Source organism: Callithrix jacchus, chromosome 8, assembly GCF_049354715.1.
Source record: "Callithrix jacchus isolate 240 chromosome 8, calJac240_pri, whole genome shotgun sequence".
Lineage (NCBI taxonomy): Eukaryota > Metazoa > Chordata > Mammalia > Primates > Cebidae > Callithrix > Callithrix jacchus.
This window is the reverse complement of record NC_133509.1, coordinates 103,973,822-103,987,645: the sequence shown is the minus strand read 5'-3', so window position 1 is coordinate 103,987,645 and position 13,824 is coordinate 103,973,822. Positions and strand designations below refer to the sequence as shown.

Here is a 13,824-nt window from a genome sequence, read left to right as displayed (position 1 = left end):
TTACTGCTGGGGAAGACTTTGTGCCCCTCTCCCAGGCGTGCCAGCAAGAGTCTCATGGTGGGGGTGGGGAGGGGAAAGCCAGGTGCAGTGGCTCATACCTGTAATCCCAGCAAGTCCTTTGGAAGGCTAAGGCAAGAAGATTGCTTGAGACCAACCTGGGCAACATAGGGACCCAATCTCTACAAAATATAACAATAAATTAAGTGGGGCTGGGAACGATGGCTCACACTTGTAATGCCAGCACTTTGGGAGGCCGAGGTGGGTGGATCACTTGAGGTCAGGAGTTTGCGACCAGCTTGGCCAACATGGTGAAACTCTGTCTCTACTAAAAATACAAAAATTAGCTGGGCATCATGGCACATGCCTGTAATCCCAGCTACCTGGGAAGTTGAGGCACGAGAATCACTTGAACCTGGGAGGTGGAGATTGCAGTGAGCTGAGATCATGCCACTACATTCCAGCCTGAATGTCAGAATGAGACTCTGTCTCTAAATAAATAAATAAGTAAATAAGCTGGGCATGGTGGTGCATGCCTGTGATCCCAGCTACTTGGGAGGCTAAGATGGTAGGATTGTTTGAGCCCTGGAAGTCAAGGCTGCAGTGAGCCGTGATAGCACCACTGCACTACCGCTTGGGTGACAGGGCAAGACCCTGCCTCAAAGAAAAAAAAAGGTTTCATTATGCGTCCTTCATTCTGATTGGGTCCCATGCCCTAACCCAATCGTTGTGCTCTGATTGGCTAGACCTTTCATTTGCCCAGCCCTGTCGACTAGGTGTGGGGTTAACTCTACTTGAAGCCCAGGGATTGGAGCAGGAGAGTTGCACTCCCAGAGGAATATCAAGTTATGGTTGCCAGGAGGGGGAAATGGTTGCTGGGCAGCAAAACGACAGGTATCTATTATACCCACATCTGCATTGTACTTTTCCGTGTGTGTCTCATGTGCATTATTTCTTGCCAGCTACTGTGATCTCTTGGCTGTTCCTCATTTAAGACCTAAATGAGGTGTTTTCTCACCTCATTTAGGTCTTAAATGCTACCTACTCAACAAACCTTCCCTGAACACTCCGTTTAAAATATGTAAACTCCCTCTACGTCTCCCCAAACCCTCAATTCCCCTTCTCTGCCATATATATATGTATATATATATATATATGTATATATGTGTATGTATATACACACACACACACACACACACACACACACACATATTTTTTTTTTCTTAGAGCCTAACACTATCACATTATTTTACTTCTTTATTTCCTTACCAGGCTCTCCCAATTGAAATGTAAGCTCCATGAGGTAGGGACTTGTGTCCATTCTGGTCACTGCTACATCCACTGTGCCAAAACAGTGTTTGGCACATAGTAGGTACTCAATAAAAAATAGTTGAATGAATGAATGAATGGAGCAGCCATCCTGTGAGTTAGGTGGGATGGAAGTGATTCTCTCTGTGTTATAGATAAGGACATTGAAATTTGAGAGAAGGATCCTGTTGGTACAAAGATTTAAAAAAAATTTTAACTTTAATTGTTCAGTGCTAATGAGAAAACAGCAGAGGGAACTTGATGCATTACAGTGTGTTCTCATTAAGTGAAGGTTAAATGATGCCCTGATGCAGTAGTTCAAATAGAGAAAGTGGTAGGAGAATTGAGTCATTGCCTGGCACGTGGTGATACCCGCATCCCCAAGGCAGAAAGAACCACTTGCTTGACCACAGTCAGAACTAAATCATGCTGGGAGTAGCAATTTTGTTTCAGCAAATAGCAACGGTTACATTTAAATTAATGTGGCTAATTTGAATCTTACTGGTTTTCTAGTTTCTTTTAAATAGAATTTGTAACCTTGTTTTCATTTTATAGTTAATTGTAAGCCCCAAACCTTAAGAAGTTTTGTGCCTAGTTCTATGTTCATCCACACTTAGGGAACATAAAATGAAAACTAAGTAACTTTGTGAGGGTTTGCATCCTTTCTAAAGGATCTTGCTTAGTATTCAAGGTAGAGAAACACTGTTTCAGAAGATTCAGATCCTCTTGTCACTGGAGATATGAAGGAGGAGCTGGAGACAGATGTTCTTAGAACAGCATTCAGGACTTATCACCAGGAGCTTAAAGACTGTCTGGGGAATCCAGCCCTGTCATTCTGCAGATGAGTAAGCTGAAGCCCAGTGAGCTTAGGTCTCCTGGCCTTATCCTGCTTCCCACATAACAATACCTGCCCCTAAAAGCTATCCCATCATTTCCATGGAAGTGATCTGGACAGATTGACTTTTTAGCTAGTGGCTGAACATGTAACTTGTAAGGCCAATGCTGTGTTGCAGGTTAGGCACTAAAGTGAGGGTTGTTGATTCTTCCAATCTATGAACATAATGAATCATCTTTCCATTTATTTAGGTCTTTATTTTCTCAGCTGTGATTTGGGTGTGTTGCTCTGATTTTTGCTGGGAACAAGAGGCAGTTGGGGAAGAGCTCCCAGCCCTTCTTGGAGGGCCCAGGCTGAGCAGCTCTCAAGCCTGACTAGCTCTGTTCCCAGAGTTGACCTCAAGGTAGCCATCTAAGGTAGAGATTACTGAGGTTCCAGGTTGGTCTATCCCTGGCATCTGGGGGAGATATATATGCCTTATCACTAGGGAAAAGAGTGTACCAGATAGGCCAGATATTCTCTCACCTGAGACCTGAGGGCTAGGCAGAGTATGGGAAGAACAGGAACTTTTCTGCCAGCCTCTTATTAGAGATCCCACCTGAGGGAAACTGCCGAGTGTCTCCCTCCCTGCCTCACTGATTTCTGGTGGGAGGGAGAGGAATTGGCCCTACAGCAGACAGTTCCAATGAAGCAGAAGCTGGTACAGAGGAATTCATCCTTGTGGCTGCTGGCTGAGGGCTGCTGGCTGGGGCATGGGAAGGGGAACAGCCAACTTAATTTCACTACCACTAACTTCTCAGGAGGCCTAAGAACTTAGGAAGTGCTTTCATGGACTATGGTGAAGGACTGGCCTACCCAAGCCTCCCATGGATTGACGGGGAAACAGGCAGTGAGATGGAATTTGGTCAATGCCATTTTTCATTCAGGGAATATTGAACTGGAGCACCTATGATGTCCTAGGACCCATGTTAGACTGAGTGGGAGAAAGAAGAGGGGTGAGGCTTCATAGAGAAAGTGTAAGAGAAAATATGGACAAAGGACTAAAAGCAACCTATACTCTCTTAGTTACAAATGGTATGCTGTGGGCTTTCAGGGAAGGTAAGTCCATTAATTACATTGCTACTGGGACTGGGGACAAAACTAAGGTTTCCGATTTCCCAAGCCCCAAACCAAAAAAACCATAGTGATTTATTTCCCAAAACCAAAAAAACCATAGTGATTTATTTCGTACCTCCTTCTAGCATTCTACAAACACTCTAATGACTACCATGCCCTGAGCTCTTAGGAAGAGCTCATAGGAGCCTATTACCCTTAGGCTGTAAGGTTAGAGAAGAGCTCAGGACACAAGGAAGGCAATGGCTAGGTCTCTGGGCGGGAGGTCCATAGTGCTTTTAGTTTCCAGAATCTCGCAGATCCTACTTGTCTATTTCTGCACCGGGCCTTGCATGGTCAGTCACCCACAGCAGGGTGGAAAAGAAACTCATGAGCATTGAGGTGGCCCATTGCATGCCAGGCATGGGGCTGGCATTCTCCCTTCTTTATGTCATGTGTCAATCCAGTTTTTTTTTTTTTTTTTTTTTTTTTTTAAGTGGAATTTCGCTCTTGTTGCCCAGGCTGGAATGCAATGGGTTGATTTGGGCTCACCACAACCTCTGCCTTCTGGGTTCAAGTGATTCTCCTGCCTCAGCCTCCTGAGTAGCTGGATTTCTCCATGTTGGTCAGGCTGGTCTCAAACTCCCGACCTCAGGTGATCCACCCACCTGGGCCTCCCAAAATGCTGGGACTACAGGCATGAGCCTCTGCACCCAGCCTAATCCAGTTCATTTTTATCCTCTCAGATTATGCCTGTTGGTGACTATCTGTTGGATGGATGACTTCTGGGGGAGGAAGCCTATGGCTTTGTACCAGGGAAACCATGAGGTTTGAGAGACTCCTTTGAATCTCCTGGCATTCTGCCCGGCCCAAAGTGGGTGTTGGATGAGTCTTCCCAGAACCCATAGACATAATCATTCCTCCTTTCCAAGGGAAGCTGGGTCATCTACTCCAGGGTAGGTTCTTCCAACAACAAAGCACCTAGGCCTCTCTGAGTGACTCATTGCCAGCTGGCCTGTGGTGGCACAGCTGCCTGGAGGGCTGCTGATGAATTAGGCTGTGGTCTCAGCTGCTGCTGCTTAGTTGGGAGTTTCCCGTTCCTTGAGAAGCTCTGCAGAAAGACTCTGACTGGTAGAAGGAATTTCAATTCTCCTTGCCACTGACTTCAGCAAACTTCTTGAGTCTCAGTTCACACCCACTGGTGTAACAAGAACTCTGGCAAGAACTGCCCACAATCTTCCTTCCTTTGTCATTGCACACAGAGAGATGCCAAGGATGGATGAAAAAAGGACAATACAGGCTGAGCCTCTGAGAAGAAAAGAGTTGTATTGTTTCCCAGATGAATCTCTCCACTTTGCCCATTTTCCTTCATAGTCTAACCTCACTCCACTCTGGCTGAACACGTAATCCCAGGGATTTTGTGTGTGTGTGTTTTTTTTTTTTTGAGACAGAGTCTTGCTCCGTCACCCAGGCTGGAGTGCAGTGGCGTTATCTTGGCTCACTGCAACTTCCGCCTCCCAGGTTCAAGCAATTCTCCTGCCTCAGCCTCCCAAGTAGCTGGGATTATAGGCATGCACCCCTGTACCCAGCTAATTTTTGTATTTTTAGTAGAGAAGGGGTTTCGCCATGTTGGCCAAGCTGGTCTTGAACTCCTGATCTTAAGTGATCTGCCTGCCTGGCCCTCCCAAAGTGCTGGGATTAAGGCATGAGCCACCACACCTCACCTTTTGTAAGAGCTGTTTCTATTAAACTTTTAATTGAAAAGTCATATAAAGCAGACCTTTTTCAGCTTCTCACCAAAGCAAACCAAAACAAAACAGCTTCTACACAGGACCTAATAGCCTTCTCCCTAAACAATCATTCACTGACTATAGAGCATTAACTGCCTATTCTAAGATGGACAGGGCTACCTCTGTCTTGGCCACTCTTGTGCCTTTATTTCCAGCACAGTGCTAGGCACAGAACACCGGCATGATGAGTATTTGTTGAATGAATGAATGAAATTTGGGGAATTAACAAAATATGTGTGCCATTGTCCCTTACCTTAAGCAGCTAATAAATTGAGAATTAATTGCTATTAGAATCGATGGTATCAGGAATGGGCATTTTTAATTCAGATTATCATTGTGCATTTGAAAAGATTAAATCCATAAAAAGAGATCACTACTCATCCACCAAATGGTAAACTTTGAAGAAAAAGAAAAGGGACAATACCAGGTGTTAGGAGGATGTGGAACAACTGAAATTCTCCCATCCTGCTTCTTGGAGAGTAAATTCTTACATCCAATTTGAAAAAGAGTTTGCCAACATTTACTAAAGTGAAACATATGTCTACCCTATGACCCAGAAATCCTATTCTTTTTTTTTTTTTTAGGCAGAGTCTCACACTGTTGCTTGGGTTGGAGTGCAATGGCACGATCTCAGCTCACTGCAACCTCCACCATCCACGTTCAAGCAATTCTCCTGCCTCAGCCTCCTGAGTAGCTGAGATTATAGGCGTCTGCCACCATTCCTGGTTAGTTTTTTTGTATTTTTAGTAAAGACAGGTTTTCACCATGTTGGCTAGGCTGGTCTTGAACTCCTGACCTTTTGATCCATCCACCTTGGCCTTCCAAAGTGCCAGGATTACAGGCGTAAGCCACCACACCCAGCCTCTACTTTTTTATTGTTATTTTTATTCATGTTTTTTATAGAGATGGGGTCTCATTATGCTGCCCAGGCTTGTCTTGAACTCCTGGACTCAAGTGATCCTCCTCTGCTTTGGCCTCCCAAAGTGTTGTGATTACAGGTGTGAGCCATCACACCTGATCAACAATTCCATTCTTAGGTATAATATCCAGGAGATATGCATGTGTATGTTCACAGAAAGCACACATAAAAATGTTCATAGTTTTATTCATTAACGTTCTAAATTGGAAACAATACCCATCAATGGGAGAATAGATAAATTTCTTAGGATCTACTCATAAAATAGAATGCTAAACAACAAAAGCAAATTAACTACTGATACAAGCCACAATATAAATGAATGTTATAGACATTAAACTGAGCAAAAAAGAAAAAAAGAAATCCAGAAACCAAAGTATACATACTGTGTTTATAAAAAGCTCATGAACAAAAATGATCATTGGTGATAGGAAGTCGGAAGAGTGGGCACCTCTATGAACTGGAAGTATAGAGTGGAAGAGGCATGAGAAAAACTGAGGTGCTAGAAACAAGTTATATCTTGACCGGAAAAGAGGTTATACAGGTGTAGATTACTAAAATTCTACTGAGTGATGTGTAAGATCAGTGTACTTGATTAATGCATTTTTGACTCTGTTATGTCCAATTTTAAAAAGAGAATGGCTGTTATAAATATGCATATACATTAGCATCCCTAAAGATTCAACACTTTCAGCAACTTTGTTCTCTCTAAAAAAGTTTGTGTTATACTGAGACTAAAGTCCCGGTACCATCTGACAGTGTGATGGCCATGAGTGAGAAGATGGGTCAGTCCATTACCTTGATCCATCCTCAAGGCCTCCCTTATTGAGAAGATACGTTCATCAGTTATTGTTTCCATGCGCTTCCTGACCATCTTCCCACACACCGTGGGCATCCTCACTCATTATCACTCCCCCTCCTCTCTTCTCAGATGAGGGTCTTTTTCTTTTCTTCTCTTTTTTTTTTTTGACACCAGGTCTCACTCTTGTCACCCAGGCTGGGGGGCAGTGGTGCGATCTCCACTTATTGCAACCTCTCCCTCCTGGGCTCAAATGATCCTCCCACCTCAGCCTCCCAAGTAGCTGAGACTACAGGTATAAACCACCATATCCAGCTAATATTTGTATTTTTAGAGACAGGTTTCACCATGTTGGTCAGGCTAGTTTTTTTTTTCCGAGACAGAGTTTGGCTCTTGTTACCCAGGCTGGAGTGCAATGGCCCGATCTCGGCTCACTGCAACCTCCGCCTCCTGGGATCAGGCAATTCTCCTGCCTCAGCCTCCTGAGTAGCTGGGATTACAGGCACGCACCACCATGCCCAGCTAATTTTTTGTATTTTTAGTAGAGACGGGGTTTCACCATGTTGACCAGGATGGTCTCGATCTCTTGACCTCATGATCCACCCGCCTCGGCCCCCCAAAGTGCTGGGAGGTCAGGCTAGTTTTTAACTTCTCGGCTCAAGTAATCCGCTTGCTTCAGCCTTCCAAAGTGTTGGGATTATATGCATGATCCACCATACCCAGCCACGTTAGGGGCTTTCTTCTTGTTCCGTGGCTCATCCCTTAGCCTGTGTCCTTGCACCCATATGGTCCTATCTCCTCAAGAACTTTGTGCTGACCCTCAACTACTTTCCTTTTTTTCTTTTTTTTTTGAGACGGAGTTTCACTCTTGTTACCCAGGCTGGAGTGCAATGGTACCTCTCGGCTCACTGCTACCTCCGCCTCCTGGGTTCAGGCAATTCTCCTGCCTCAGCCTCCTGAGTAGCTGGAATTACAGGCACACACCACCATGCCCAGCTAATTTTTTGTATGTTTAGTAGAGAAGAGGTTTCATCATGTTGACCAGGTTGGTCTCGATCTCTTGACCTCGTGATCCACCTGCCTCGGCCTCCCAAAGAGCTGGGATTATAGGCTTGAGCCACGGCGCCTGGCCTTCCTTTTTTTTTTCTAGATAGAGTCTGGCTCTGTCACCCAGGCTGGAGTGCAGTGGCCCAATCATGGCTCAGTGCAGCCTCAACTTCCCAGGCTCTCGCGATCCTCCCACCTCAGCCTCCCAAGTAACTGGGACCACAGGTGCACTCCGCCATGCCTGACTAATTTTTTGTATTTTTGGTAAAGATTGGTTTTTACCATGTTGTCCAGGGTGGTCTCGAACTCCTGAGCATGGTGGCGCGTGCCTGTAATCCCAGCTACTCAGGAGGCTGAGGCAGGAGAATCCACCTGCGTTGGCCTTCCAAAGTTCTGGGATTACAGGCATGAGCCACTGCACCTGGCTCCCTCAACTCCCTTTTGCGTACATTTTCAACTTTTTCCTCTTACTTAACTGAATTCTTTTTCTCAAAGAACAAACAGCTCACATTTTTCAGTTTTAAGAGAAATCCTCCTTTGGTCTCAGAACCTACCTCTAGCTATTGCTCCTCTAGCTACTTCTTTTTCCTTCTATATTCACTGTCTCCATTGATTCACTCCTAGTGTCTCTTTAAAACTTACAGCTTTTGCTACTCTGCCAAAATTCCATTGGCCAAGGTCACCCAATGAATTTTCAACTGTCATATCCAAGAACACTGTTTAGGCCTTATTTTCCAGACCTTTAAAGCATATCTGACATTGTCAATTACTCTTTGAAACCTCACTCCTTTGACCACCAGAACACCATATACTCCAGGCTCTCCTTGTTCCTGGATGGCCATTTTCTTTGTTTCCTTCAGGGGTTCTTGTTCTTTGCTGTCCCTAAGTGTTGCTCTTCAGTGTTCTGCCCTCTTCTCGTCTCCATCTGGGCATTCTTCATGGGTGGTCTCATGGTGTTAATATCATCCATATGCAGATGACTCTCAGCTCTTGTTTTGCCTGAGGTCAGGGCTATGTAGTCAAACTGCTTGCTGGACACGGAATCTGGACATTCTGAGAGCACTCCATATTCAGTGTATTCAAACTCAATCCATGATTCTGTTCCCAACCAGATTATCTAAACTACAAACTGATGATTAAGGCAGGGTTTCAACCCCAGCACTCTTGATATTTTCAGCTGGTTCGTTCTTTTCTTTCTTTCTTTCTTTCTTTCTTTCTTTCTTTCTTTCTTTCTTTCTTTCTTCCTTCCTTCCTTCCTTCCTTCCTTCCTTCCTTCTCTCTCTCTCTCTTTCTTTCTCTTTCTTCTCTTTCTTTCCTTTCTCTCTCTCTCTCTCTTTCATTTCTGGACAGGGTGTTGCTCTGTAACCCAGGCTGTAGTGTGATGGTACAATCATGGCTCACTGCAGTCCTGACCTCCCGGACTCAAGCAATCCTCCTGCCTCAGCCCCTCAGGTAGCTGAGACTACAGATTCACACCACCATGGATGGCTAATTTTTGTATTTCTGGTAAAGATGGGTTTTTGCCACATTGCCCAGGCTGGTCTCGAACTCCTGACCTCAAGTGATCCATCACCCTCAGTTTCTCAAAGTGCTGGGATTACAGGCATGAGCCATTGTGCCCGGCCTGGATAATTCTTTGTTGTGGAGATGCTGTCCTATCCATTGTAGAATGTTTAGTAGCATCCCTAGCCTGCATCCACTGGATGCCAGTAGGAACCCACCAGTTGTCATAACCCAAAATGACTCCAGACGTCGACAAATATCCCTTGTGAGGGGGAGCTGTTAAAATATCCTAGGGTTGAGAACCACTGGAGTTAAAGGCATGGGTCTGGGAGTCACATATACTGGTCCATTTTGGACTAGTTACTACCTCTCCGAGCTTCAGTTTGTTTTCTCTGTAAGACAGACACAACTCCCACCTCACAGGAGGAACTTAATACAGGTAAAGTACATGGGATCTCTCAACAAAAACAATTCTGTCTCCTCAAACTCTTAGGTCTCATCCCCTAAGTATTTCTGGTCTATCCATGCTTCTCCATTTTGACCTGGATTATTGCAACAGCTTTGCAACTGGTGCCAAAGCTTCCAGCCATCCTTGCTCCCCTTAGATCCACACTCCACCTGGCCTTAGATCCACACGAGGCCTTCATGGTCTGGCTGCTGTGCACCTCTCTGGCCCCATCTCTTACCCCTCCCAGCCTTGGATTTCTAGTCCAGCCACATTGAGATGCTAGACATTCCTTTGTATACCATGCAGTTTCCTGTCCCTGTGCATTAGCTAAGGCTGGTCCTTCTGCCTGGAATAACTTCCCACACTCTATCTGGCTGACTCTCATTCTTTAAGGTTCACTTAAGTTTCACCTCCTCCAAAAAGTTAAGCCTGGAGCCTCCTTTCCCACGCGGTCCAGTGCTCCTCCACTGTGTTCCAACAATACCCTTGTCAGATCTCTTTCCTTCCATCTAACTCATGACATCATATTTTTGTTTCTGTGCCTGTCTGGTGGGCTGTGTGGGACAGGGACTATGGCTTTTTCATCTCTATATACATAACATCTAGTACATTCCCTGACACGCAGATGGTGCTCAGCAAATATTTATTGAGTGAATGAATGGATGGATACAGCACTACCATTACCCTCTGTGTTAGGTTTAGTGCCACAGTTTAGAAGCAGTGATAAAATAGTCCATAAATCAGCTGTCTCTGTGGCTCAGAAGCAGTGCTTCCTCAGCCAGGGGCTTCTGGAAGGCACAGTGCTGAAGGGTAACACTCACACAAATGTCTGTGGTTGATGAATGATGTGGCCAGTGACACCACCTAATATCTGCTTACCAACAGCAGCGGTGGCTCTTCTGAGAATCAGGGGACACTTTCTTCCCCTTTTCCATGGGTGGCCTTTCCGGTATCCCTCGTCACCTGGAGAGAAGGTAGAGGACAAAGTCCAGCCCCTAAATCAAGGCCCTTCCTGTCAGTGATCTTCCTCCAAATCCTTCACTCACCTCTGAATTGACATATTTGCATTTTTAATTTTAATTTTTGCAGTTGATGCAAGCCATTCCTTCTACAAATACAGTCCTCCCTTGATATTGGCAGGGTATTGATTTCAGTATCCCGAAGGATACCAAAATCTGAGGATGCTCAAGCCCCTCACAGTCAGCCCAGGTATCTGCAGGCACTGAAACCTGTGGCTATAAAGGGCCAAATGCATATATGTATGTATACATTTTGAGAGTCTTGTTCTGTTGTCCAGGCTGGAGTGCACTGATGAAAACAGCCTCATTGCAACCTCCACCTCCCAGGTTCAAGGGATTCTCCCATCTCAGCCTCCCAAGTAGCTGGGACTACAGGTGTGTGCCACCACACCTGGCTAATTTTTGTATTTTTAGTAAAGACGGGGTTTTGCCAAGTTGGCCAGGGGGTCAAGCGATCCACCCCCCTCAGCCTCTCAAAGTGCTGGGATTACAGGCCTGAGCCACCGCCACTGCAGCCAGTCTCAAATGCATAAATTAAGCTCTACTATGTGCTGGGTGCGGGCTGGCATGCAAGACTGGCTCATCTGCTGTTCACAATAGAGTGCATAACCTAGGAGAGGTTTATTTGCCACTGTTCTTCGGACCCCAGGGTCCCATAGAGGAGCCCACCAGAACTCGAGGCCTGCTCCTTCCCGGGCATCAGCGCGTTTGACTCTCCTCTTACTAAACCCGGGGAGGGGAATCCTGGCAGGTGGCAGGCAGAAGTTAGAGCTGTTTAGTCACTCCCGCCGTCCGTCCTCCTCCAATTATAAGGTTTTGTTTGTCAGGCATAAGGTTACAGGATTGGCCTGCGGAGTCAAGCTCTTTTCTGCGCTCGGCTCTTTGAGCCTCAGTTTCCCCATCTGTCAGGTGTGTGCATGTGGGAGTCGATTTACCTAGGTCACTCAGGGTCCTCCCTTCCAGTTTTGAGGGTGATGTCGGGATGTCTCTGAGGGAGAGGGAGGACACCGCCAGGTGAAGGTAGTTTCGGCTGCACCAGCCCGCCTAGTGTGCTCGCGGAGACCGGCAGGGAATTCCAGGAGGCCCCGCTGTGGAGGGGTCCCCAGAGCTCGAGGGCGAGCTGGAAGGGTTCCTGCGGCGTGGCGGGAACGCTGGGTAGCCTCGGAGAGCAGTTTGCTGGCGAGAAATCGGGCTTCTGCAGGGCAGGGATCAGCCGGGTCGCGCCTTGTGGGGGTGAGGGGAAACGGTGGAGTCATGAAATTCCCCAGAAATTCCTTTCCATTGCCCCACCCCGCCCCCTTTCCTAGGGTGCTGACCTGCCCAGACCCAGGTTTCCTGGGAAAGAGAAAATGAATGTTCTTCGGGTTTCCTCGCGTCCCTTCTCCAGCCCCCGCCCACACCAGGGTTTGGAGCGCGCGTGGGAGCGCAATAACGGTGGCGGGGAACGGGTCCAATCCCGGCGGCTCCTGGGGCTCCCGAGCGCGCTGCCACTCGGTCCCCGAGCTCGGGAGGCGTCTCCCGGCTTCGGTCCCGTTCAGCTTAAGCTGGCGTCACATGAGCCGCGGGGGAGTGGGCACCGCGGGAGTGGGCGGGGGTGTGCGCGCTAGGAGGGGGCCGCCCAGTCCACCTATATGCGCCGCAGCCCGGCTGACGGATGCCAGGAATTCCCAATGAGAGGCGATGGGGGGAAGTTTGGGCAACTCGGCCTGGCCAATGGAGAGCCTCGGGAGGGCTCTGCCCCTTTCCCCCGCCCCCGCCCGCCTCGGTTCCCGCAGCGCGAGTGTGTCCGCCTCGCTTAGTGTGCGTGGAGATTAGGTCCGAGCGCCCGCCCAGAGATAGGCAATCCGCAAGCCCAGCCGCCGCTGTCGCCGCCACTAGCAGCCTTCGCCAGCAGCGCCGCGGCGGAACCGGGCGCAGGGGAGCGACCCGGGCCCCGCCAGCCCAGCCCAGCCCTACTCCCTTCCCACGCCAGGGCAGCCGCCGTAGCTCGGAGAGAAGGTGGAGGAAGAAATCCAGCCCCTAGCACGCGCGCACCATCATGGACCATTATGATTCTCAGCAAACCAACGACTACATGCAGCCCGAAGAGGACTGGGACCGGGACCTGCTCCTGGACCCCGCCTGGGAGAAGCAGCAGAGAAAGGTCAGCAGCTGCCCCCGCTCGCCGCAGCCCCCAGCCGCGACCGCTTCTGTCCACCGGGCTTTCGGCCCCGGGCTCTGAACCGGTTCCGGGCGCGCACGGGAAGGGGCGGGGGCGGCGCGGCCGCTGCGAGGTGGGGTGTTGGGTTACAGGCGCCTGGCGGAAGCGGGAGCGCCCCTGCCCCGGAGCCCGCGAACGCCGGGCCGGAGCGCGGGGAGGTGGTGCCGCCGGCGGGCAGGTCTCCTTGGGGTCGGTGGTCCAGGCCACCCTGCGGCTGCCGCAGCCATCCCCGCGTGGGCTGTGCGCGGGGGCGGTGCTCAGCAGGCTGGGGCTGAGACCCCGGCTCCGGGCTGCTTGCTCCGGATCGATTTTCCCTTCCCTTCCGCCCCTGGCCACCTCTCCATATGGCGTGCGGTGGCAGCGCCGCTTCCTGGGCCGCCCTGGGTTCAGTACCTGAGCGGTGGGCAGCCCGGGACCCTGCGGTCCCCCAGGCCGAAAGGAGAGCGCCGGAGAGATCGGCGGCCGCCTCTGGATCTGCCTAGAGAAGGACCAGCTGGAGTGCGGCTGTGGCGGAGAAAACTGGGGGGCGTACGCGGGCTCCCCCGCGGGCCCAGTGGGGGCGGGGTCAGGACCGCAGACCATTTTATTGCTTAACTCAGTGGGTTGGTAGCTGTTAAGTCCCACAGGGTTTGCGTCTACGTCTTGCCCCTCCGACCCCCAGCAAAGGTGGGCAGCTCGGTTCGAGTTGAGGGGCTCTAGAACGAGGGTCTGTCTTAGGGGATATTTGGGGCCAGTCACTGGGGATCCCTACTTAGCCATGGAGCTGCATCCCAGGCAGGCGCGTTGTGCGGGTGCGCGCCCCGCCGCGGGAGCTGGGCTCGGAGCTGGCGATGGGACTGGCACCGTGGCCAGTGGCAGGAAGAGGTCAGA

At 49.1% G+C, this 13,824-nt stretch overlaps 1 protein-coding gene and 1 long non-coding RNA gene across 11 annotated transcripts in view; one reads left to right on the top strand and one right to left on the bottom strand.

Annotated features, from left to right (window-relative positions):
* Window positions 1–9,100: 9,100 nt before the first annotated feature.
* Window positions 9,101–13,445, bottom strand: LOC103795816 (uncharacterized). Its single transcript, XR_013521299.1, has 3 exons — window positions 13,348–13,445; window positions 11,690–11,978; window positions 9,101–10,698 (listed from the first exon to the last, which is right to left on the bottom strand). It is a non-coding gene; the product is annotated as an uncharacterized LOC103795816 (long non-coding RNA).
* Window positions 12,552–13,824, top strand: part of ACTN1 (actinin alpha 1) — a 109,044-nt gene continuing 107,771 nt past the window's right edge. For 6 of the 10 annotated variants that reach the window (XM_035260809.3, XM_078335233.1, XM_035260808.3 and 3 more), the window contains exon 1: window positions 12,552–12,897. In XM_035260809.3, coding sequence (XP_035116700.3) covers window positions 12,793–12,897 — 105 coding nt within the window. In that variant the 5' untranslated portion in view covers window positions 12,552–12,792. Of the gene's footprint in view, window positions 12,898–13,034; window positions 13,621–13,824 lie in introns of those variants that run through there. The other 4 variants (XM_078335236.1, XM_078335235.1, XM_078335234.1 and 1 more) reach the window with 1 other exon arrangement.